The sequence below is a fragment of the Amborella trichopoda genome, chromosome 13, assembly GCF_054954075.1.
Source record: "Amborella trichopoda isolate Santa Cruz 75 chromosome 13, AtrichopodaSantaCruz75HAP2 v2.0, whole genome shotgun sequence".
NCBI classification, from domain to species: domain Eukaryota; kingdom Viridiplantae; phylum Streptophyta; class Magnoliopsida; order Amborellales; family Amborellaceae; genus Amborella; species Amborella trichopoda.
The window spans coordinates 9238443-9265151 of record NC_142348.1 but is presented as its reverse complement, the minus strand read 5'-3'; the positions used below and the strand labels follow the sequence as shown (position 1 = coordinate 9265151).

Below are 26709 nucleotides of genomic sequence, written 5' to 3'. Positions count from 1 at the left end.
CTTTGAAGTTTGAGGCCAGAGCTACTGTACCACTGTTGACCCTTGTTTGGAAGTCGTATAATCAATCACAGTTATATTAGAATTTTCCTAACATGTTGCTTGTGATCAGATGGAGAGAATCCCACATTGCGTTTTGTTGTTCTGGTTTATCTTCATCTCCATTTAAATTACCAATGCTTTCACGCTGCTTCTTTCTGCTCCTCTTACTCCTTGTCACTTTTAATGGCGAATTTGCTTCAGGAGATGCTCAATCCCAAGCTTGTTTCTCGCAAGTTTGTGGTGGTTTCAATATCAACTACCCATTTTGGTTGCAAAGCGAGGATGGAGCTTATTGTGGCTACGAAGGGCTCGAGATAAAATCTTCAAAAGGAAGGCCTATTTTAGATCTAAACTCCAATGCATACTTTGCGGGTCTGGGGCCCGAGATTCTAGACCCGACCTAAATCTCTTAAGTATGAATTTCGGGTCGGGTCGGGTCTTGATCCAGCTCAAGGCATGCCCAGACCCACCCGACCCATTCCCACGCCTATTAGGTGCCCTGTTGTTGCTTATATTTTTAAAAGAACCCAAATATTCTCCCTTTATAGGCAATAAACCCAACCTGGTCGAACTATGGCGGCTCGACGTACTTTTCCTCTCCATTAATGCAATTGGCGGCTGGACGTACTTTTCCTCTCCATTAATACAATTCAAACCAGCTCCATCACTTGCCAATCTCCTCCAATAACCGAGCGCCTTCCTCTTGCTCGCAACAAACACATCTTCATACTAATGCGCGTTTCAAAGTAAAAACCCACTAATTAGTGAATGAGGAAGAGATCGTCAGGTTGCATCCATCGAGCTTTCTCTCTCTTCTCTCTGCTTCTTCAGGTTGCATCCATCGAGCATTCTCTCTGCTTCTTCCTGTTCTTGCCACCATGCTTGGGTTTCTCTCTCTAAGCACCCACTTGATGCTTGGGTTTCTCTCTCTAAACACCCACTTGCTTCGTTCAAGACCACCTGTTGCTCTACTTGTTTTCCTTCCTCTCTTTTGGGTTCCTGTTTTCTCTGCGGATTCCCGGTATGAGGCCTGTGGCGCTTACGATTGTGGTCTCATTAGTATCCGCTACCCTTTCGCGGTAGATGACCAGCGGCCTGAATTCTGCACTTCTAGTGGCTTCAATCTCAATTGCACCAACAACACCCCCCTCCTAAACTTGAACAATCAATTATACCAAGTGAAACATATCGATTACCAGACTAGCACCATTTCCGTAGTAGCTGAAAGCATAATTAACACTACGGAATGCCCCAATCCTAGACATAATGTCACCCTCGACAATTCTCCATTCCAGTACTCCGCTGGAGTCATGACGCTTCTGGTTTACACGGATTGTCATGCATCACCTCCTAGCTTGCCACCGGCGATTCCGGTGCCTTGCCTCGGAGAAAATTCTTTTGCCATGCCTTCTGGCGCGGCTTATCCACGTTGTCGGTTTTTGGTGGAGGTTCCAGTTTTAGAGAGGTCGGATTTGAGACTTTCTTCCGACTCTTATGCAGCAGTTGTGGAGGCGGGTTTCAATGTGTCATGGACTGCAGATGGGTGTGCACCGTGCATGGAGTCGGGTGGCCGGTGCGGATATAATCAGAGCCCGCCAGTATTCATGTGTTTCTGTGAGGACCGGCCTTATCCTGACGCATGTCCTCCACTTGATACCAGTAAGCCCATCCCTAACCCATTCTCTTCATTGCTTGCGCTGAGAAATAGGAAGCATTAGATAGAGCTCTTCCCCATAATGCTTTTACAATAACCAAAAGTAAAACCTTTCAGTAATTTAGAATCGCATCTCTGTTTTGGAAAATTAAGCTATAAGAGGATTCAGTAACATTCCCAACATACCCAAACTTGTCTGAAATTGCCCTGTTTTTTTGTAGTTTGTGCCCTGAAAATTTTTTATTAAAAGCTCCTAGTGATTTTAAATAAATTCAGGTATACTGGAGGAACCTGTAGCATTTCGTCTGTTCATTAGATTTCGGGCCCCATCTTGGTTGAGTGTGTGGTATAGATTGGTAATTTGAATAGTTTTGGAAGATCCATGAATATAAATGACTTCCCATTTATTGTTACTGTAATTGTAATGAGGAAGAGATTAGGTTGTTTATTTTTGCAATTAATTTGAATATTTTTGTATTCTTGTTTTGCACCTTCTAGTTATAGATAAGTGCTATTATGAGAAGGCACTTACTGGATCCTTCGTATAAAACCTATTTAACGAGCAGGTAGGTAACTATGCTTTTTTTTCTTCTTTTTTTTCTCTAATCCTAAAAGTAGGCATTTGCATGTATGTTACATGTCATAGTAATCCTCTGGAGGAGGCTTCTTAAAGTGTGCAGGTCTTTTTCTTTATTTTTCATATTTCTTTGGTTTGTGAGCATGTGGGTTGCATGTGTAAACCTATGTTATTAAAACCAAATCGGATCCTTTGGCGGTTTGATTAGGTGAACTGGGTCCTGCCACCATGAACCAGCTGCTTGGTTTTGCCTCTTGATTGGGTGGTGAAGGCAGGAATCCCCTTTTTAAAGCAACAAATACTTTCTCAAAAACATTGTGTTGAGGGAATAGAGACGGAGAGTATCAACAGTGAATCAAAATATCGGTACATATACAGTTGAAATATAAAACTGAAGCAATTAATTTGCTAGATTTTATCTAATCAATGAACCAGCCAGGTCTTATTGGACCTGTACCCGATATGGTTTGTGATCTAGTTTAATAGAATTGGGAAATGCATTCTCTTGTCTTGAATGTTTGATTTCATTTTCTGCAACTCAAGTTGATACCTTGAAAGGAAATGGGAAATTTTTAAGTGACCAATTTCCCTTTATTCATTTGATATGAGGGGTTGTTTGTCACAGAAATGTGATTTTCAGGAAGCATGAGGGATAATCATATTTCTTTAAATATTGAATTTATACTGATTGTAGGGCTTCACAACTTTCTTTTTGTTTGCTTAGTTTGACTTTTCAATAATTGAACCTTTTAGATAATCCTCATTAGGTATGAAAGCAACAATTGTCATTGTCCTTCTACTAAAAAATGAACAAATAAACGTTGACCTTTCATATGTGAAATGTGCATATCACAAAATTCTAGTTTCAGAAAGTATATGCTCTCATTCTTCTTTTAGCAGGTTCATACTTCCTATTTTACCAATTCCTCTTGGATATTCAGTTTGAAGTTGAACAGTTTTTTTTCTTTTTTTTGTTATCTTTTTTTATAAGTTTCATTAGAGTATTTTGTATTTTTATTGGTGGCAGCCTTCAATTCTCGTTATCTTTCTTTGCTTAGAAATCTAAAAATTTCTTATGGGAGTTCAGAAGCCTTGAAAAAAAAATTACCCTTTGAAAAATAAATATTTCAATTTTCATCAAAATTCTACAAATGTCATCTTTTTTGGGTAGAGATCTGAAATTTTCTAGTGTTTCTTTCCAAATCTTGGAATTATATGGCAAAACATACCTTCATATTTAATTTTGTTGCATGAACTTTCAATTCTAGATGATTCCGTTAGTCATCTAGGAACAAATCTGTAACCATATCAGAATCCTCTTGTTACATTAATGACCACCACAATCAATAGTATTTTCTCCATATATTACAGTAGACTTTGTATCAAATACTGAGTGGTTTGTTTTGGATAAGGGCAATGGGCCGGGCCAGCCCCTGGCCCTGGCCCGGCTGGGATGGGCCTTATTAGGGTCGGGCCTGACCTTATTGGGGCCACGCCAGGCCAAAAACAAATGAAGTGATAAAAAGAGAAGAAGAAAAAAAACAGGCCTGGCCGGGTTGAACAATGTCAGCACTGGCCCTAGCCCAGACCTCAGGCCATAGTTTGTGGGCCAAACTTTACTCTTTTTTTAGGGCTGGGCTGCCCGGCCCATTGCCAGGCCTACTTTTGGACAAAAGGGCAGAGCTTTCCTTTTGACCAGTAGAGGTAGTTCAGAAATTTTGAAAATAGCTAAGAGGTGTATGATACTTCAAAGTCATAATATAAATCCAAGAAGTGGCTCTAATCTATTGTCAACGGATGGCACCTGGCAATTAAGAAAAAGTTGAACTACTACCAGCACCTACCTTCACCTGTTCAACCAACTGATTGCATATTATTCAAGGAACTCTCCTGTTTGCTAAAGCACAGATTCAAATGCAGAAGCTCTAGGTGAACCAGTCAGAAATCAGAAACCAATTGTTCAAACTACCCTCTTCTCTTTTCCCTTTTATCCCACCATTTTGATATCACCTGCCTTAAACCAATTCCTCTCCAGCAACGTTGTTATATACCTTTAAATGTGATTCTGGCTCATAATTGTTGACCGCAATTATTAAGTTGCTAAACTATCTCCAGGCTCTTGATCATGAACTATGAATTGCAAACCGAGTAACAATGGCAGGCGTTTGTTATGCTCTTATTGCCCTTTTTTGCTTCATCTGATGACCCACAGTATGAAGCTTGTGCTCCTAGCGATTGTGGAGATGGCCCCAGTATCAGTTATCCTTTTTGGATGGATGTCTCACCAGACTTTTGTGGTTATCCTGGCTTTAAAATCACGTGTGCCTATAATGTTACCGTTATGACAACCATTTCAGGGGAAGAATACTATGTAAGAGGTATCGACTACAAGAGCCAGACTTTCACAATTGCCAGTTCAAAGTTGGTGGAAGAAGGTTGTCCTCAACATGGTTACTGTCTCAGTCTTCATTCTCCTATCCTATATTACACCATGGAGAACAGGAACATTTCCTTCTTGTTTAATTGTTCTCGTCAAATTCCAAATTCTCTCAGAGGGCCATTACATTGCCTTGATCGTAGTGACTATGTTGTTAATTATAGCTTCCCAGAATCTGAGTTGCACAGATATGAATGTAAAGAGATTTCCGTGGTCCCTGTTTTGGGCACAAGGGATTTTGAACACCCCTCCCATGGTTTGGATGGGTTGTTAAAGGCAGGATTTAGGATGGGATGGACTGCGAGTGCTTGTGGTCCTTGTGACAATAAACCCAACCTGGTCAAACTATGGCAGCTCGACGTACTTTTCCTCTCCATTAATGCAATTCAAACCTGCTCCATCACTCGCCAATCTCCTCCAATAACCGAGCACCTTCCTCTTACTCCTCTTTGAAACGCAACAAACACATCTTCATACGAATGCGCGTTTCAAAGTAAAAACCCATTAATTAATGAATGAGGAAGAGATCGTCAGGTTGCATCCATCGAGCTTTCTCTCTCTTCTCTCTGCTTCTTCAGGTTGCATCCATCGAGCATTCTCTCTGCTTCTTCCTGCTCTTGCCACCATGCTTGGGTTTCTCTCTCTAAACACCCACTTGATGCTTGGGTTTCTCTCTCTAAACACCCACTTACTTCGTTCAAGACCACCTGTTGCTCTACTTGTTTTCCTTCCTCTCTTTTGGGTTCCTGTTTTCTCTGCGGATTCCCAGTATGAGGCCCGTGGCGCTTACGATTGTGGTCCCATTAGTATCCGCTACCCTTTCGCGGTCGATGACCAACGGCCGGAATTCTGCACTTCTAGTGGCTTCAATCTCAATTGCACCAACAACACCCCCCTCCTAAACTTGAACAATCAATTATACCAAGTGACACATATCGATTATCAGACTAGCACCATTTCCGTAGTAGCTGAAAGCATAATTAACACTACGGAATGCCCCAATCCTAGACATAATGTCACCCTCGACAATTCTCCATTCCAGTACTCCGCTGGAGTCATGACGCTTCTGGTTTACACGGATTGTCATGCATCACCTCCTAGCTTGCCACCGGCGATTCCGGTGCCTTGCCTCGGAGAAAATTCTTTTGCCATGCCTTCTGGCGCGGCTTATCCACGTTGTCGGTTTTTGGTGGAGGTTCCAGTTTTAGAGAGGTCGGATTTGAGACTTTCTTCCGACTCTTATGCAGCAGTTGTGGAGGCGGGTTTCAATGTGTCATGGACTGCAGATGGGTGTGCACCGTGCATGGAGTCGGGTGGCCGGTGCGGATATAATCAGAGCCCGCCAGTATTCATGTGTTTCTGTGAGGACCGGCCTTATCCTGACGCATGTCCTCCACTTGATACCAGTAAGCCCATCCCTAACCCATTCTCTTCATTGCTTGCGCTGAGAAATAGGAAGCATTAGTTAGAGCTCTTCCCCATAATGCTTTTACAATAACCAAAAGTAAAACCTTTCAGTAATTTAGAATCTCATCTCTGTTTTGGAAAATTAAGCTATAAGAGGATTCAGTAACATTCCCAACATACCCAAACTTTTGTCTGAAATTGCCCTGTTTTTTTGTAGTTTGTGCTTGTTATATGTCCTATGTGACTACTGCTTTGTATTTGTTGTAAGGCTCTAGATGCCCAGGTTTTAGTTATTTCTTTTCACTCTTATTGGTGAAGTGATTGACTTGCAGATAAAGTTTTTCATATTGTGATGATCTACAAAATGCAGTACAGTTGTTGCTTTCGTTCCTTTGGATTGTCTCCTTTCCATCCTGGCAATCCAAATTTAAGTTCAGGTTGCTTGAATATGTGAGAGAGCAGAATGAAAAGGATGTGTTGTTCATTGTCAAGGATGAGAGAGAGAGAGAGAGAGAGAGAGAAGAGAGAGAACCTATTTCGTATTCATGTATACATACATATAAATCATTTACAGGTCGTGTATGTATGGTGCCTTGTCCATATGTAGGTATCTAGTCATAGACTCTCTCTTCTTTAGCTTTGGGCTATGGTCTTCATACCCAGGGATGAGGAGCATGAGTTTTAGTGAGGACCCAAATCTATTCATTAAGAATTACCCAACCACTGGAAACCCCTTTTGTTAAGGTATATGAGCGTTAGCTTTACAAATAAAATGCTAAAATGCCTTACTTTTCATTAACGTTTGCACTGACTATTTCAATCCTTGGTATCACTGGTCAATTTCCTCCTAGGGTCCTCACAATTGGACGTGTGGCTTTATACTCCTAAAGAGAAAGCCCAAATTCAACTGTTGTATGGTTAAAAGCAAAATGCAATTAATGAGTAAGAAAGCGATCTTTCAGTTGGGCTACCCTTTGAGCATTCTCTTTCTACTCCTGGTTTCTCTCTCTTGCCACCATAAAAGCTACCAGGCTTAGATTTATCTCGCTAAACACTCAAGTATTTGACTCAGGTCTTGTTGCCCTATGCTTCTTGTTTGCTCTCTTGGGATGTCCTGTCTTTTCAGCAGATTACCAGTATAAAGACAATTGCAGTCAATGATCACCAGCCAGTTATTTTCACTTACAATGGCTTCAATCGCACCTGCAAGGACTACATCCCCTTTCTTAACCTTGCCAAACAAATATACCAAGTAAAAGATATCATTCACCAGCCTAGCACCATTCCCATAACTGCTTAACTGCTAAAGAGAAGGTAAGGAATGCCCCAATCCTGGTCATAATGTCACCCTTGACAATTCCCCGTTCATTAAACGTCAGAAATGCCCTCTGTCCTTGGCGTCAGCAGTTTCAGTTTCTTGACTTGGAGACTCTTAAGCAACGCCTTGTGGTCTGGCTTATCCAAATGAATGTGGAGTTTGTAAGCCACTGGTGGATGTTCCAGTGTTGGAGAGGTTGGCTTCGAGACTTTTGTCTTCTGGGGGTTACACAAGGATTGTGGAGGCCGGGTTCAATCTGTCATGAACTGCAGATATGCGCAAACAGTGCATACGGTCGGTTGGCTGGTGCGGATCATATAATTGACCTGATTCCAGTAAGCCCATCCCTACCCAATTCTCTTCATTGTTTGAGCTAAGGAATAGGAAGCATCAGATGTAGCTCTTTTCCATTATGACTTTCCAACAACTAAAAGTAAATAAGATAATCTTGCTGAAACTAAATATTCCCTATATACCCCAAAGTTGTCTGCTTGTCTTGATGTTTTCCTAATTTTGTAGTGCGAGTATAACCTCTGAATGATCGTGTGGCAGTTATCTGATTCCTTTGATTTTTTTAGTGGAATGAATCCCAACAATTTCAGATCTAATGATCCGGTTATCAAATTTGTTTCTAGTTTATTATATATTTGCTGGCTTTGGTGAAGCTCATTGTTAGTGTGAGAAACTTCCACCCAACCATTGAAATAGAGATTTGAAATTCATTTATTTTGCCAAAGTTTACACTGGAACTCCAGGGTTGCATTGATAGGACATTATTGGAGAGAAAATTTTGATTTATCCAGGGTTCCGAATGAGTGGTCCATATTTCCTTTGTTCTTCTAACATGCCTCAAGAGTTAAGGCCTCTCTCCTTTTATTATATGTTTTTTAATTTTTTATTCTGCTATATAGATAAAGGGTCAAGTCTTCCTTGACTCCCAAGGGGCAGAGCTCCCATATTTTAAGTCTCTAGCCTTAAGTGGTGTGGGTGTGGAGGTTCTCATCTTGAACATCACTCAGTGCCTCACTCTTGCTCAATAATCATCATCCCACACAGTGGTGAACTCCTCCCTCTCTCTCTCTCTTTCACACAAACTCACATGTTCACACATGGTGAATCCCCAACAGTTTAGAGCCACCGGTGCTGCTATGACTACATGCTTTCTGTCTCTTCTTCTTTCTTGCATTCTCTGTCAGGGTGATGATCTTAATATTTACAAACCCTTTGCTCCTTTCAATTGATCGGGCATACAGTATAGAATATCCTCTCTGCTGCTCCCAGTCCAGGATTCTGTGGGTTCTCAGAACTTATTGCCAGGGGTTAAGCCAACCACCAGCTATCAAATTCATGGACAAAAACATTGATTTTAACTACGTATTGTATTATAAGCACATGATCCACATCACTATTCCTGTATTCGATTGAGTACTTTGACAATGGGAATCGTTTTGTCCCCTGACAATTCCCTTCCGTACCACATTGAGGGTTTCTACCTTCCTTGCTCCTATGTTGACATCAGCATCTCAAGTGTTCGAATTACACTGAAAACATTAGCCTCACTGAAAACTTAAGGGTTGGAAAGCACCACAAGTTTTACTGCAGTTATAATCTTAAAATGTAGGAAGTTTATGTCTTCCACCTGATTCTTCTTGGACTCTACATCGTCTGCGACGATCCAGTCTTGAGGCTATGAAAGATGGCATTCAATTCTGGAGATCTGAGATGATTTGAGAGACGGGAATTTCCCTTCAATGGGAGCCATTTCCGTCAGAGTGCTTGAACCGCACGAGTTCTGGTGGTTGCTAATGCCACTGAAAGAACCACAACTGCTTGTCTCCCAAAGATGGATAACCTAGTAGGGAAGCCTGGTGAGGTATCCTTTCACAGATGACTTTCGTCATCTCATTATTCTACTGTTTTGAAGCATTTATGATTCTTTGGTAGCGAACCTCATAAATAGCTTTCAGTTTTAAGTGAATTTTATAAGACACTTGATTTTGCATCAGCATGATGCTTCTTTGGCATATTTGTTATTTTTATGATCAATGCCTGTCTATTTTCAAACAGGTCACGTCAATTTTCTTGTCACTTTAGCAACTGTGGATAGATACATTGAATAGGAAACATGTAGATTGAACCCTGGATTGGTCTTCTTTCCTCATCTTACTCTGTTTCTGTGTTTGATATATTAAGCACCTCATGTTGCTGTAGAATTTCATGATAACATGCTGATAGATACATAGTCTCATGAGTTCGAAGATCGAAAATGGGTGGACCAAAAGGCTTTTACAGTAACTTGATGGTCTTGTTGAAAGAACATGCCCCATGCTCACCGTTTTTGTGAATCATGAGCCAGCCTCTGAGTTGTCCATGCTCACCTTGCTGAAAAAGTGGGTCCCTGGTTATCACCAAAATAAGTTTTATCATCAATCTAGTTGTAATGGTTTCAATCTAGACGTTAGACCATGTTTTTATCATCAATCTGGCGAAGATTTGTTAAAATTTGTTTGTTCTATTTATTGGAAATTGCATTTTCCAATCCTTATGCACCACATTCACTTTTCATATACAAGGAGCCGATTGCTCTTTGCGATTTGAATAGAAACAAATGCCTTTATGGTACAATCACTATTAGAAAATAAAATGCTTTTGTTGTTGAAAAATGTAATAGTAATGGTTTTCAAATCGTGTCTAACATATCACAATGTTATGTAATTGCTTGTAACTTAGTATTCATGTATTTTGAACCACGTATAACCCTAGTGAGAGAGAGTTTGAAGTGTATCCTGTTGCAAAGCAAATAACTTGATAAAAAATTGCATCGTAAAATTTGCTTGATAAACTGCTGCATTATGGCACTAGTAATTGGGTTTCTTTGGATATCTTCTTCCTTTACATAATGGGTTGTGTATAAATCAAGGTTGCTGCATTTCTTTGAATAACGTAGATTAATGGGCTCCTCTCTTTCTTAGGTGTTTGAAAACTTGTGAAGTTTAGTTTCTATTGCTTACTAGCTTGTTTGTTTCTATTCTTGAATTTGTTCTTCACTCAATGGTTTTATTTGTTCTCATTATTTATTGAAATTGCTTTACTTTTTTTTTTTTTTTTAGAAATTGCTTTACATGTGGTGTCGTCCCTTTTTCCTTTTTTGTTGATAAAATGCTATAGGACTTTGTCAATACATCTGGTGTGGGAATTTTTTCCATGAGTAGATAACTATGGGAATATTAGTTTTTTTTTTTTCCATGAGTAGATAATTATGGTTATCAAACACAGAAACCAAGAACTTCTTTAACTTCCTAAGTGGTTATCAAACACAGAAACCAGGAACTTTTCTAACTTCCCAATGGTTATCAAACACAGAAACCAAGTAGTTCTTTAACTTCTCAGGAGGTTATCAAACACAGAAACTGTGGACTTCTTAAAGTAACTTCTATCTTCCCAGCAAAGAGGAATTTCTAATTTACAGTTCATGAACTTGCTTCCAGTTATCAATCAGGCCCTATATAAACCTCACCCTTAAATAAAAGAAAATTGTTTCATGCGGGCTGGATCACATTTCTACAATATGCCGTCCATAGGTAAAAAGCATCCATCTTAGAGATGGATGCAAATAGGTGGTTCATCTAAAAACAAATGTAATTAACAGTCCAAATGTTTTTTTAATATAATTATTATTTCTATTTTTCAATTTTTTTTTTAATATTCATGATCTCCATGTTAAAGATTTTATATTCACTAAAAACTAAGATCAAATTATATTTAAAAATATATTTATTGCCAAGCCCGTATTTCTACAATATGCGGGCTGGCCACATAAAAACCATGTCCTTCAATAAAGGAAAATTGTTTCATGCCGGCTGGACCGCATTTCTATATATGCAGTCTAGAAATTGTAAAGCATCCATCTTTAAGATGGATGCAAGTAGGTGTTCCCTTTAAAAACAATGAAAAGTAACGGTCCAAATGTTTTTTTACTAGAATTATTATTTATAGTTTTTAAAATTTGTTTATTTTTTCATATTCATGTTCTCTATGTTAGAGATTACATGTCCTTAAAAATTAAGTCTTAAAATCCATCTCAAAAATAGATTTACTAAGAGGCCCGCATTCCTACATATTCGGGCTTGGCCGCATAGAAACCGGGTCCTTAATAAATAAAGGAAAAAGTGTATATAAGGATGCTGAAAAACCCTTTGATTGATCATCTCGACATCGAGATGTATGACTATGAAAAATAAAAATATTTCAAGTCTTAGAAATAGTGCATTTTACAACATATTATCTATACCGTCCATTTTCAAGATTTTCATTTGCAACCTGAAACAATCCAATCCGGCGCAACTTCAAATTTTGTCCTAATATATAGTTTTTTTAAAAAACACTTCTTAGAATTATCTAAAAATCTATTTTCATGTCTAATTATAAAATTTTAAACTTCAAAAATGGTTAAAATCAGATATATAAACATATGAAAATCTTGAAAATGGACGGTATGGATAATGTGTTGCAAGAGACGCTATTTTTAGGACTCAAACTCTTCTTTTTTTCATACTCATGTTGAGATGATCAATTAGGGCGTTTTCAACATTAAAACTACTTTTTTCAATGGATTCTTTAGGTGCATCTTTATTTCTACATTTTAAGGTTGCAACCTTACATAAACTTTTTTTCGACTCTGGGGCCAGAAGCCAACCTCTTGTTTTTTCTTTTTGTTTTTTTTTTTTTTTTTTTTTTGTTTTAAGTAAATGGCTTAACAGTCAAGTCCAAAGTGTTCAAAATTTTAAGCTCTCTCTCTCCTGTTTACATATATGCACATGAATTTGGCCAAGCCTATAACTCGCTTACTCTCTCTCTAGAAGTGACTTGCGGTTGACGATCTCTCTAGGATTCTAGAGGTTATTACCAGTTGGTTTGTGTTGAATTCTGTTGAGGGCACCTCTTACACACTGATTCCTTCATCTTCTCTCGGTGTCAGCCATGGCTGCTACTCTACCTGCTTGGTTTCTCGCTCTTCTCTTTTGTTGTATTCTCTCTCGAGGTTACGATTTTAATCCTTATGAAGAATGCGCTCCTCTCAATTGCTCGGGCATCAATATACACTTCCCATTCTCTGCTGCTTCCAGTCCAGAGCTATGTGGACTCTTCAAAATTGATTGTGGAGGGTTAAGCTCCCCAACCACTATCAAATTCCTGGACAAATCGTATGATGTTAAGAACATATCCTACCCTGAGCGCACTATCAATATCACTGCTCCCTTATCTGATTTCTTTGACAATGGGAAATGTAATTATTTCCTTCACAAAATTACCCTTCCAGACCACATCGAGGGTTTCCATCTTCTTTCCTCCTATGTTAATATCAGCATCTTCTACAATTGTGATACTCACTCTTCCTTCAATAACCAAGAAACCATTTGGGCCTTTAAAGGGTGCGAGAAGAACCAGGAGATTTATTACACTGATAAACAAGAAATAGTAAATAATTTAACTCCTCCATCTGCTTGTTCTTGGATTCAGTATCCTGTGCTAGAATCCAGTCTTAAGGCTATGAAACATGTCAATAGATCCTGGACCCTTCTGGAGCTTTTAAAGGAGGGTATTGCCCTTCAATGGGAGCAATTTCCTTCAGAGTGCTCAAATTGCACTAGTTCTGGTGGCCGCTGTGCGTTGAATGCCACTGATAGAAGGACGACTGCTTGTTACTGCAAGGATGGGGAAGCTTGTGACAGCGGTATTCTTCTATGGTTGATTTCATTCTTATCCATGTTCGGTTTCTTCCACAGTTCTTTTATAATTTTTTTAAAGAAATTTGTCGTGACATATATAGTTCTTTGGTTACTTAGCTCTTATATTGCTCTTGGTTTTTGTGAAATTGATCATATACTGGATTTTTTATCAGCATCATTATTGGTGAACTTTATCAAACCAAACCTAAAAATCCTAATTTCAATAATTCATTCTTATAAATAAAATTAACAAAAATAAAATTAAAATTATTAGCCACTAGATTTTGATCTGCATTAATTTTTGTTGATATTTTTTATCAATTACTTGTGGCATTCATGATTCGTGAGTAGCTTACCTCATTGCTTTTGTGAGACCATATAATTGTTTTTGGATTGGCAGGATGTTTCTTTGGTTAACCGTTAACCACATAAAAAATGCTGGTTTTACGTGTCCTGATTAGTTTGAATGGGAAAGGGGATCAAGTTATTTTGCATTCTCGAAACAGGTTTTGTGCAGGTCACCAGGTCCAAGTAAATTCTGGGTTCAGGTCCGGATCCAGGTATTTTGGACTCGACTGGGTGCAGTTCTGGGATCAAGGTATTCTAGGCTCGACCGGGTCCAGTTCCGGGTCTGGGTCCCATGTATGAATTTCAGTCTGGGTTCAGCCGTACTAGGACCCTACCGGACCCGTTCCCACCCCAATAATAGTGGTGGGTATTATTGCCTATATTTTTGAAAGAAAAATATTCACACTTTATAAGACAATTAAAACCGTGGAGAAGAAACCCAACCTGGTCAAATTATTTCGGTTCCGATTCTACATAAACAACTTACTTTTTTCTCTCTATCAATTCAAACCTGCTTCATCACTCGCCAGTTTGAGACGAATTGTGCCTATAAAAGTAAACTCCCATTAATTAAACAATGAGGAAGAGATCTTCAAGTTTCACCCATCGAGCTTTCTCTCTGCTTTTCTCTCCTCTTGCAACCATGCTTGGCTTTCTCTTCCTATACACCCACTTGATGCTTGGGTTTCTCTCTCTAAACACCCACTTGTTTCATTCAAGACCGCCTGTTGCTCTACTTGTTTTCCTTCCTCTCTTTTGGGTTCCTGTTTTCTTTGCGGATTCCCAGTATGAGGCCTGTGGTGCTTACGATTGTGGTGCCATTCGTGTCAGCTACCCTTTCACAGTTGATTACCGGCGGCCAGAATTCTGCACGAACAGGGGCCTCAATCTCACCTGCATCGACAACACCCCCTTCCTAAACTTGACCAATCAATTATACCAAGTGAGACATATCGATTACCAGACTAGCATTTTCGTAGTTGCTCAAAGCATAATTGACAGTATGGAATGCCCCTATCCTAAACATAATGTCACCCTCGACAATTATCCATTCAATTACTCCACTGGAGTCATGACGCTTCTGGCTTATATGGATTGTCCTGCATCACTTCGTAGCTGGCCAACTGCGATTCAGGTGCCTTGCCTCGGAAATTCTTTTGCCATGTTTTATGGCTTATCCATTGATTATCGACGTTGTCGGTTTTTGGTGGAGGTTCCAGTTTTAGAGAGGTTTGCTTTGAGACATTCTTCCGACTCTTTGTGGAGGCGGGTTTCAGTGTGTCATGGACTGCAGATGGGTGCGCACCGTGCATGGAGTCGGGTGGCCGGTGCGGATATAATCAGAGCCCGCCAGGATTCATGTGTTTCTGTGAGGACCGGCCTTATCCTGACGCATGTCCTACACTTGATACCAGTAATCCCATCCCTAACCCATTCTCTTCATTGCATGAGCTGAGAAATAGGAAGCATTAGATAGAGCTCTTCCCCATAATGCTTTTACAATAACCGAAAGTAAAACCTTTCAGTAATTTAGAATTTCATCTCTGTTTTGGAAAATAAACAATAAGAGGATTCAGTAACATTCCCAACATACCCAAACTTGTCTGAAATTGCCTTGTTTTTTTGTAGTTTGTGCCCTGAAAATATTTTATTAAAAGCTCCGAGTGATTGTAGACAAAAAGACCCGTTATGGGCTTTTCTTGAGTTTTCGATTTCGATTACTTTAAAATTGTTAAAAGAATATGGTCAATTTGGTTATTATTATGTTAAAAATATACATGAAGTGGGTTTGGGTCCTTCGCTTCGATGACAGATGAGGGAGGGGGTTAACAAAGTCCCGGATGATAAATTTTGGAGAGGGAAAATTAAGGCAGTTAACAAAAATTATTTTAAGAAAAAAGTTTTTATCAAGCTCGTAATTTTACTTGTAAACGTAAAGTTGCAGTAACCTAAACCGTCGATTTTATTTAAAAGCAAAGTTGAGGTCTGTTTCCAAGGCCACCATCGAGGAGGTATAGAGTCTCAAAAAATGAGTTATGTGACGAACTGCAGCAATAGCTTTCACAGAGGATCCAAGTATAATATTGAAACAAAGCACATATGCATTAAGCATGATTGAGCATAATCATAACACATATTCCCACTAGCTGAATGGCAGATACTTTGACTATGCCGAGAGATTGAGAGATTTGTAATATAATCATATCAAGGTATGGGTTTTAGGAGTCCTTGATTCTATTCACGGTCATACTTATTGTTCATAGAATGAGTGTAGCAGATATGAGGATGTTTAAATGGATGAGTAGTAAGAAAAGAAGAAAAGAATTCGAAATGAATGTTGTGTTTATACGTCCTTTAAAAGCCTTATGAGAGTTTGTATGAGCATTTTATATAGTGAAACATAAGCTCAGTGGGAATGTGGTACTCTTGTGGATCATATTGGGCAAATGTGATTTGTCAATACTTTTGACTAGGCTCGACGTGCTAGGCCAGCCGAGTTTGGAAAAACCCAAGATACCTGGGCATAGGGATCTATTGAGAAAGTTTTTGTAGGTTAGCCTTTGATGATGTCGGAGTATGCCCAGATGAGAGCTGAGGGACTGTATGGCCCTTCCGTGTGATAAACAACTTTTAGAGGCATAACTAAAAACCTCATCCTTATATCATCTCACGACATGTACATAGATAACCATATTGAGACTCACCAATGAGGGTGAAACGTGTACATGTGCGAAAGATTACCCCTATTCACCATAGAGTCATGGTTGTATCATGGTCTGAAGGACCATAATTTTTTGGTCTCTAGGGGAGAACCGGAAATCCATATAATGGGATTGCGTCCCTTAGTCTATCGGCTGATTTTGGTAGTCCAATCATGAGCCCCTGCAGTGGACTGTGAGTCATGGAAACTGTTAGGTTAGTTTGAGAAAACTAGGTGGATCGTGATCCGCAGTTGAAAGTGGAGTGTTCCTGTATATTGATAAATTCCTAGATCTAACGGATCCCATTCCCATCAAAATTAATTAGCTTTAATTAATTTTATGATATATGATTTTTAGAATGTTTGTTTGATTTTTTGTGAATCTTCTGATATTTTATTTTTGTCATTTGGATTTATAAGTTAAGGAAAATTAATTTTTTCAATATTTTACATAAAATATAAGATTTAAAAATTTTAAATGCAAAATAAAATATTTTCTAAAAATATATGAGACCTTCATAAATATGGGGGCTCAATTTTGAACATGTGGGATTGGGTGGGCCAACGTATGGTCACCAAAGAGTGGCACGCCCCACCCATTGTGACTAACGTCTTCACTATGATTGGGTGACAACTGTCCCCTTGTTTGGTGGCTTTTTCTTTTGGGTATAGCTTATTTATATGATAAGATTAAATATTTGAAATATTTAGTAAATCTTTGAATCAAGATTGCTTGATCTAATAAATAAGAATTAGATATATAAAAATAGAAACTTTCTTTATTTGAAAGATTTGATGGGAATGGTACTAGGAAAGGGAGGAAGAGGCTCTAGCACACACCCCTTTAAATCTTGATGGTGGATCAAAGGGATGAATCACTCACATCTCTCACCCCACAAATTTCCCTAGATCGACGGTCAAGATTCGACCATACAAATTGATGCAAACCCTAAGACTTAAGAAATATAAAAGGATGCTCTCCTACCTCATAAAATCACTACACTTATTATCTCTTTTCTCTTTATCTCTCTCTCAAAAATTTTAATTTATATACACCATGTTTGATTGCAGAATCCAACTTTCAATGAATAGATTTGGGAGAATTTAGGTGTGGTACCAATAAGATTAGATGAGAGAAAGTAAACTTACATGTGCTAGCCATGGGCGGCACAAATCCAATACAACACGTGTTAGGAGGTGCGAGCTAGTTCAAGTGGAATGCTTAAGAAAGATAAAAGATAGGCCCAAAAGGACATAGTTGCAAATAGTGAGAAAAGATATGAAGACTTTTGGCCTCATTGAGACTATGACCCATATTAAAGAATAATGACGAGCCAAAATTTGTGTAGCAGAAGCTAATTACCTAGAAAAATGCTTTGATGACGACTCATTCATTCCGTGGATGTTATATGGATCTTTTTCCATTTATACGATTGTTTTATCGTGTTATGTATTGCTCATGCACAAAGGGTTTGGACATACATTTCACATGCACAAGGACACATGATATTTTTTGTTTAAATCATCAGAAAGTGAGGTCCAATACTCACATAGCATTAATCACCTCAATTCGAGACATAGGCAGATGAAACATACGTGTGATTTGTAATTATGACATCGATGAAAGGTTGAGGCTCTATGTCAGGAACCAACATGTTTCATGTAACATACGTCTTAATAAAAAATTGTATACAAAAGCCAAATTTGAGCTATGTGGTTCATATTTCTTCAAAGTGGCAACTGGGTGGTACAGGGCCCCTAAGCTCTGTGGTTCATATTTGTCTAGAGTAAGTTGATCTAAATATTTTGAACCACATGTTGGCTGCTTTATTTTATTTTATTTTATTTCTCTTCAGGGGCCCCATATATTCATTCGATCTTAGTTTGTTTAAGAAACCTTTTTTCCTTATTACTATGTGATGAGATCTTTTTTGTTTTTTAAGAAACCTTTTTTCCTTATTACTATGTAATGAGATCTTTTTCTTTTTCTATTGTATGATTTTTCATCTCCTCATATTTTTTTGCATTATCTAGGTTTCGTTCGTCGGGTTTTGTGACATTATTCTCAACTAAGAAATGATCTTTCTTTCTTTCTTTTGCGTGTAAACCCCAATTTGGTTTTTTTTTTTTTTTCAATTTCAGACCATTTTGTTGCTTGCATTTTTTTTTTTGCTGAGGTTGTTGGTGTTTTCACTTTTTTTTTTTTTTTCTTCTGATTGTTTATTTATATTCTTGATTGCATAGTGAACCTGATGCCTCCTCTTTTTATCATTGTTTGCTCCTACTGTTTTGACAAAAGTTATAGTTCTTGCTTCTATGAAATTGTTTTTGCTACCATATCTGTAACTATATCTTTTTATTCCTGGTTTTGTTTGAACTGCTTATACTATCATTCAAAACCTGGGTTCTCATCTTCCTTATGTTTGTTTGCCCTTTTCAACTGGCTTGCTTTACCTATTCAGTATTTCCTTTTGCAAAATCTCAACTCTTTTTATTTTTTTGCTTTAATTTTGTCACCGCTCAACTTCTAAAATTTGAATTCCTTCTTATCGTCAGATTTCTTTTTCTACAATGATCCCTTGTTGAGTGAGATGCAGTCTGTAATCGCTATTTATCAGCCAAAGTTAAAGTTTGCATTTTTCTTCCTTTTACATTGCAAGGTGCAATTATTATGCGCATTTTGATTCTTGTTTATAGCATTTTATTTGTTGTTTATCAAATCTCACATTGGTTTTTGTACCCATTTGCACGTTGACAGTGGTTTTGTTACCCTATTTCTTTCGTAATATATGTTAATAATTTCTATTATTGGGTCACCTCCTCAATATTAATGTGTGTTAATGATTTCTTTTGCCGAGTTGCCTCCTTGACAGCCCTGATGGCATCATATTTCGTGCATCTTTTGACATTTTCTTGCTCACAAGGATAAGAGCCAAATTAATTTTTTTTTTCTTTTTGTCTCTTGTGATTAGTTTCATTTTGGTCTAATAAGGGTGGAGACTTTAAACTTTCCCTTAACCCATCCCAAGTCCGGATAAAGGAGTTGGGTTAGTTAGGCAGCTAGTGTAAAATTTTGCCACATCTTATCATAGAGGAATATGATTCATATAGTCGACCTCGGATAATTGGGATAAGGTTTGGATGATGATGATGATACAAAAGCAAAGTTTGAAATGGGAATGTTTATGCTGGGCCGACCTTGGAGCAATTAGTTAAAATGAGGCAAAAATGCGATGCGATTGGACTAAGACCTGCATGTAGTGCATCCGACGTGCATCCTAGTTCTTTCTATCAATTACACCACGATGTGTGATTCAGTTGCACTGGCTTAGCGAGACCACTAATATTGATATTATAAATATTTGTATATACATAAAAGGTGAATAGAATGATCTTAACTCTTATTGCACTGTGCGCGAAATGTTGATCATCGAGTGACCTTGTGTACTCTCACTATCCTAAGATTATATTAAAGAGTGGAGACTTGATGTTGCTAATTAACTTGCTACCATATCGTGATAATTCATTTAGCAGGAATAGAGGTAAGAAAGTTGTCAGGTGAAAAAAGAATAATAACATGGTTGGAGTAAGACTATTGGCATCACATTACATTTGGTATACAGTGACATTCATATATAACATGATACTTATATGTTGTAATTATATAAGTTTTTACTGAGTTTATTCTATTAAAGACAATTTTGGGAAAAGTATTACATGTGATATATATCCTTTTTGTAAATGATTTCTTAGACTCCATGAGCATGTTTGATTAATTGATGAGTATTAGCTTGCGTAATGTGCCCCAAACTTTTAGGATTGCTAAGATTTGAAACCCATGAGATATATAAAGTTTCATAAGACTAGCGGAAATGCTAATGTAATCATAATTTTCTGGTGAGCTTGATTTTGACATAATCCTATCAAAACTAAATAAATGATTAATTTGGATGAGTGTAATCTAGATCAAATACCATTCAAATTAGGAGGAGAAGAGAAGTTGTCTTATTGTTAGCAAGTCCATGATATAACTTATTATTAAGATATAATGGGAAAAGAATCGAGTGGTTAACACGACATCTGTTCCTCCTTCCTTTCCCTACACACTTCTTTTTTTTTCTCCTTGTACAAAAATAATAGGCTCTATCTGTCATTTTCTCTCGCTTCTGAAGAAATATTGACTGTTGGATGTGTTTTTTGAGCTAAAATGCAAGGGAAAACACACTTTGAAATTCCACAATTATAGGAAAGAGATAATCTTAAAATGACAAGAAGCCAACAGTTGTCAAACCCACATATGTTTAACATACTACAGGTCATGATGAAAAGCTAATGTACATGATTATAGAATATATTTGCACAATACACTTCAAATATCTAGCCAGGTGTAGCAAAATGAGGACTTGCCATCTAGGGCCCTGATACATCGTGAAACCCGGTCATATATCTTGGTGAATGGTTTGTTATAAAAGACTATCAAATAATTTGATATAAGATCAAAATCTGGGACTTATATTCCAAGAGTCCCTAAATGCCTCTCCGCATGATATTAGAGGAGATTGGTGTTATTGGTTGTGTATTTAGATTTGTCGTTCATCAAAGAGGGTTTGACATCTGGACCTTGTGAAACCTCAGCAAATCATATCAAAATGAGGTGTTATTTTGCAGATATTGTTGATAAGACCTTATATACCTCTGGTCCAAGAATTATACAAATTAGACATCATTTGATACATCAACGAAATTCATTGGTCGCCATATGATTCCCTAACTGCCATTTCCCTAATGTTATTAGGAGATTGATCCAAAACTTTTGGAAAGTCATATGTAGGTATAATAATCCTCTCCTAAAGTTTAGGATTATTTGGAGATTATCGGACCCTTCTTTGTACCTATCGGCAAGCAAGGCTCATATCAGTCAACTACGAGGCTTGTACTCCTGAGCTAGGTTGACCTCCCGGCACTATTATTGAGATATCTCCCAATCTGCAAGTAGTTTTCTCATGGGGCCTAGACCTTTGGGTTCTTGCCCCAATGCCCTATCAATTATGGGAGGGTGGCAATCTATGGATCTGGCGTGTGGATGCAATTGAAGCTACAATAGAAGTCATAAAACTATGCAAAAGCATGATCGCCAAACCTAAATATCTACCAAGATATGGAGCGTTTTGGCTCCAAATTTTGTGAAGATATGCATCATGAGCCCTTCTACTAGATTATCAAGTTCCCAGGGTCCATAAGTCCGTGTGATGATACGATTGTGCCCCCAATGGTCAGTTTTACTGTTGAAATATACGATAGAAAATGCATCAACTTTGAATGGAAATATCTGCCTCGTTGCTATTTTATTTCAGGTGAGACTTGGATTGTTGGATTCGTCTTTAAGTCCTCTATCATCATGTAAATTTGAAGTCAATAGAATTAGTCATTAGAAAGTAGCATCAATTAGACTTAGCCATGGTAGTATTGCACACTGGTTTGATTGATGATAGATGTAGATATGCTTCAAAACTTAAATCAATGGTGTTCTGACCGCTATAGAGGTCTAATGTAGCCCCAATTTTCGATAAAAAATCAATATTTTTCCATTATATGAAAGTTAAGGGGAATTTGTCCCTCTATAGGTTAGTTCTCTTGTTCCTTAAATATTCTTTTTCTTTAAATATTTTGGGGTCATAATAATATATTTCACATACACATTTTGGCAGACACGGACAAACTCTCTTCTTGGTTTTTGCGGAATAATCTCTTGAGTCTACTCTTCTGAGACTCATGGATTTGCATTATTTATATGTCTTCAGCTCAAGATTATGGCCTAACGATGAGAAAGACACCCTCTAATTTTTTAAAAGTAAGTGTATTTGAGCGAAAAAGAAGCGAAGTCATGGAGAAATGTGAATCATTTTGTGAGGTAAGGAATTTCTATCTGCTCCATATTGGCTATGGAGTTGTTATTTTTGTTGTGACTTGTCCAGCAAGCCAACAATGTATATAACGAGATCTTCATTTTACTAGTCTAATTTTATCGTAAATTGAAGAACATTCTTACCGATGGCATCACGGTTGGACATATAAGTATGTACTAACTAATTAACATTTTTTTATTCACTATTCATTTTATTCTCCTCTCTCTAATCTTGTTTATCTGAATTGCTATTTTGCCGGTAATTGATAGTAGGTCTCTATCTCTCATCCCAATTATGCGTGCATTCAGACTTCACCAATGATTATTTGATTAGATGGATAGATTTTTTATGTTTAGTGCAAATTGTACTTCTTTAAGATGAATAATCCAAATCAATGACCTTGAGTTTCATAATAATAGTCCTTAAAAAAAATCATAAAAGAATAAAAATTAAGGAGAAATGTGGATCATTTCTTGGGGCAAGAAATTTCTATCTGTTCTATACTTATTGGTTGTCAAGTTCTGATTTTTTCCGTTGCGACTCACCCAACATGTAAATGATGTATATAGCAAGGTCTTCATTTTTCTAGTCTAATTTTGTGGTATATTGAGAAACATTCCAGATGATGTCATCATAGTTAGTTATAGAAATATGTTGTAAGTAATTTTTTCTAATGTTCTATATTAACTACTCGTTTTATTCTTCTCTTTCTACTATTGTTTATCTGGATTGCTATTTTGCAGGTAATGACCGAGTCAGGACAAAAAAGAAAGTAATAATAGGTCTCTTTCTCTCTTGCTCTCTCTCTCTCTCTTTCTCATCCAAATTATGCCTACTTTTCAGACTTCACCATTGGCTGTCGAATTGATGGATGGAACTTTAATGTTTAGGGTAAATTGTACTTATTTTAGAAAAAAAAATCCAAATCAATGACCTTCTCTCTATCTCTCTCTCATCCATATTATGCCTGCTAATCAGACTTCTCCAATGAATATCTAATTGGATGGATATATTTTTATGTTTAGTGCAAATTATGCTTAATTAGAATGAATAATCCAAATCATTGATGTTTAGTGCAAATTGTAATTCTTTAGAATGAATAATCCAAATAACTGACTCACTTATGATTATATTCAACATCATCATCATCTTATCCTTATCTCAATTGTTTGGGGTTAGAAACACTAATCCTGTTCCATTAATAAGTTCAAGATTCATGAAAATATGTGGAAAAGTTTTACAATGTGCCTGCCTACAAACAGAACCCTCCTCCTTTATCTAGGCTTGAGATTGACATGACCTGCTATGGTGGAGATTGAAAAATTCATTTATCATCCTCCAACATTATCCTCACAAACTTTTTATTCCTACCCATATCACACAGATCTTACTTTTGCTATACATCTTGCCACCATGCCATTGCTGCTCATAACTTGTTTTCTCTTCTTACAGGTATTTTAATTACAATTACAATGGGAGCAATACTTATAACAATAGCAATTATTATGATGTCCAAAGGAAAAATTAAAATGTCCAAAGGAGTAGAGGGCCAGAATGTTGAGGAGTTCCTTAGGAATTATGGAAATGAATTGCCCACAAGATACTCATACAAGGACATCAAAAAAATGACCAACAACTTCAGGGAAAAGTTAGGTCAGGGAGGGTTTGGAAGTGTATACAAAGGTAAGCTCATTGACGGGCGCCTCATTGCTGTAAAGGTGCTAGCAAAGCCAAAGGGTAGTGGTGAAGAATTTATTAATGAAGTTGCAACCATTGGCCGTATACACCACATAAATGTGGTTCGCCTTCTTGGTTTTTGTGCTGATGGTTGGAAAAAAGCTCTTATATATGACTTCATGCTCAATGGCTCTCTCGAAAGATTCATTTTCTTTGACAAACCGCGAAGCCATTGCCTCCATTGGGAAACACTGTATAATATAGCACTTGGTACGAGTCGTGGGCTCGAATATTTGCACCGTGGTTGTGAAACTCGCATACTCCATCTCGATATCAAGCCTCATAACATTTTGTTGGATGAAGACTTTTGCCCCAAGATTTCTGATTTTGGTCTCGAAAAGCTATACTCCAATAAACAAAGTGTAATATCACTAACTGGTGCTCGAGGAACGATTGGTTACATGGCTTCTGAAGTATATTCAATATCATTTGGGGTTGTTTCACATAAATCCGATGTATATAGCTTTGGAATGTTGCTCTTGGAAATGGTTGGTGGGAGAAAAAATTTTGATCAACGAGCTAATTCTAGTGAAGTATACTTTCCAGATTGGGTGTATTCTCGCCTTGAATGTGGAGGAGATCTTGAAGTGGGAGATATCAAAGGAGAGGAAGAAGAAATGGCAAAAAAGATGATGGTAGTTGGTCTTTGGTGCATACAACTCAACCCAACGGACCGTCCAAGCATAACCAAGGTGGTTGAAATGCTTGATGGTAACTCGCAAACTTTAGTTTTGCCTCCTAAGCCTTTATTTTCTTCTCCAAAGAAGAGATCTTCCCTCGAGTCAGATTCTTGCCATACACAAATGTCCATATTGTGATAAAGGCGTAATAATCCTTGGAGGTATAAACCTTTTTTCTAGGAGAGAGAGATTTGAAAATTTGAATTACATAAAATCTTGTCATGATTTCAAATCCAACTTGTAATTGACCACGGTTTTCACATGTGAACAATAATGTTATGGCCCAACAACCACTCTCCCTCCTCTTCTACCCTAACTTTCACCAATGCTTTCACTGAATAAGGTGACTCGTTGGTTAAATATTAGTTTGTAGAGTTTTCCTAATCTTTTAGTTTAAATAAAGCTCTCTATTTTTGTTTTCTTTTATAGCTTATTTTTCTGTTCATTATGGAGCATGGTGGTGAGCCTCCTTGGATTTCAAAGCAACTAATACTATTATCCTTTTATTAGGAAATGATCAATGCATCATTGCCCTTTTATTAGCAATATTTACTTTAAGGAGAAGTATAAAAAGAGACCATTTACTTTTAATACAAGGAGATCATAATCATTCTTGTCCGTCAGATTTCAAATCCGATGATTGTGAGTGTATCATTGATTAAACTCATAGTTCAAAAAAATAAAAGTTTTTCGAACTTTGTGGAATATCCCAATTCATCAAATTTAACATCTAATAAATGGTAGCAATTATGACCTCCTTGTAACAATGATAAATAGTCTCATTGTGTATAATCCCTTTATTTCTAATTGGTTTCATGATGTTCGTTAAGTTTAGCGAGCCACCAAATGCTGTAGTCGAAACATATGCCCAAAATTTCCTTTGGTTTTCTCATAGGGTAATAAAAAAAACTCAGCCAATCATCTCTACCAATTAATCACATTTGGTCATACCTTAGTCTAATCAAGCCCTCTGTCAAAACCACGTTAAGAAGACAACTCGTGAACCTAGGTATAATCCAATACCACCATCTCCCTTAACTTCATTTTGAGAATGATGGATGCAATCTCTTCTTTTGTTTTTTTACTTCTTTCCACCTTCAATCTCTTTGCTTGATCCCTACAAGCATATGACGTGGCATTGGTCATATGAGTTCAGGTGGATTGTGGCTTGGGTGACCTCATGGAAAAAGTAATGGCTCATTGGCTTTCCTGATGATGTAATTGCAAAGGATGCTGTAATAAAAATAAAACTATAGGATTTCAATTTTGAGAACTAATTTTCTCTTTCTGTAATTTCAAAATCAGGTGAGTTATTCAGCCTCTACCTCTGACCCAGGCGAGTACGTTGCTTGGTCTCACTCCAAAATGGAAAATGGGATTTAAGGGAGAGAGAGGAGATGAGGAAAGTAAAACTGGGATTCAAAAAAGGGCTTGAAGAATATGCAGAGAAAACCAAGACTCTACGTCCATCAGATTCCAATAACCTCCTGGTACAAGCAAGCCTTGTTCTGTTAACTCTAGCTGACAATTGACCGTGGGAAATGGAATTGAAGGAAGGCTATTCAAGGAAAATCAAAATATGTGGCGATGAGAAGTTACAATAAAGGGTTTTTCATGGCAAGTAGAGAGCAAATGTTCGGCTTTTTAATGTTGCAGAGCCAGATATACGAAGATGGTTTTTAGGAAGAAATATTTGATAGAAAGGGTCTTCGGTTGAAAGATAGCTACATAATAGATAAATGGAAAAGTATACAACGACATCATTTATCTTTAGTGTAAGGTGGTCACGTTTAATCTTTGACAATTAGAAGTGAAATTCGGTAGTTGTATTTATTTTATTGACCAAGGTCAAATGAGATATTGTGACACACCCAAGCTATCAGATTTTACATTGGATAGTTGTAAGTAACTGTGACTTCCTTGTATCAAAGGTAAATGGTCTAATTTCTTTTTTCTCAACAATGGTACTTTGGGAATACTGTAGCAACTTGCCTGAGTGTTGTAAAGACCATGCCGAGTTTATGGTACTCATGTGAGTTGCTACTGTAATCAGGCGAACACCGCATAGGTAATTCAAGGACAATTTTGTATCGAGATATTCTTTTTAGTTTATCTTGTCCAAGCCGAGTAACTCAACCGAGTCCAACTCGAATTCTCCAAGTCTTGAATACCTACC

The 26709-nt window shown here is 37.5% G+C and overlaps 1 protein-coding gene across 11 annotated transcripts; it reads left to right on the top strand.

The window, feature by feature from the left end:
- The first annotated feature begins 4162 nt into the window (after positions 1-4162).
- On the top strand, positions 4163-26492 carry LOC18432215 (rust resistance kinase Lr10). Of its 11 annotated transcripts, none has more exons than XR_016047346.1 (5): positions 4169-6113; positions 22012-22121; positions 22860-22898; positions 23569-24694; positions 25839-26492. XR_016047346.1 is itself a non-coding variant. In XM_088855556.1 (4 exons), exons 1-3 carry the CDS (start codon positions 5219-5221, stop codon positions 24669-24671), a joined length of 2037 nt encoding a protein of 678 aa, XP_088711682.1. In that variant the 5' UTR covers positions 4163-5218; the 3' UTR covers positions 24672-24694; positions 25839-26492. The 11 variants fall into 11 exon arrangements, 8 of the variants coding, with proteins under 8 accessions (XP_088711682.1, XP_088711681.1, XP_088711688.1 ...); XR_016047348.1 differs by having other exon boundaries at positions 21919-22121; XM_088855556.1 differs by lacking the exon at positions 22012-22121 and having other exon boundaries at positions 4163-6113.
- The last annotated feature ends 217 nt before the right edge of the window (positions 26493-26709 follow it).

What these genes read in the sequence shown, in the direction of transcription:
- LOC18432215 (XM_088855556.1), top strand. Translation starts at nt 5,219, where the DNA reads ATGAATGAGGAAGAGATCGTCAGGTTGCATCCATCGAGCTTTCTCTCT. An exon ending in ATGTCCTCCACTTGATACCA is followed by an intron (nt 6,114 to 22,859) that starts GTAAGCCCATCC and finishes GCTATTTTGCAG; the next exon opens with GTAATGACCGAGTCAGGACA. An exon ending in AAAAAAGAAAGTAATAATAG is followed by an intron (nt 22,899 to 23,568) that starts GTCTCTTTCTCT and finishes CTCTTCTTACAG; the next exon opens with GTATTTTAATTACAATTACA.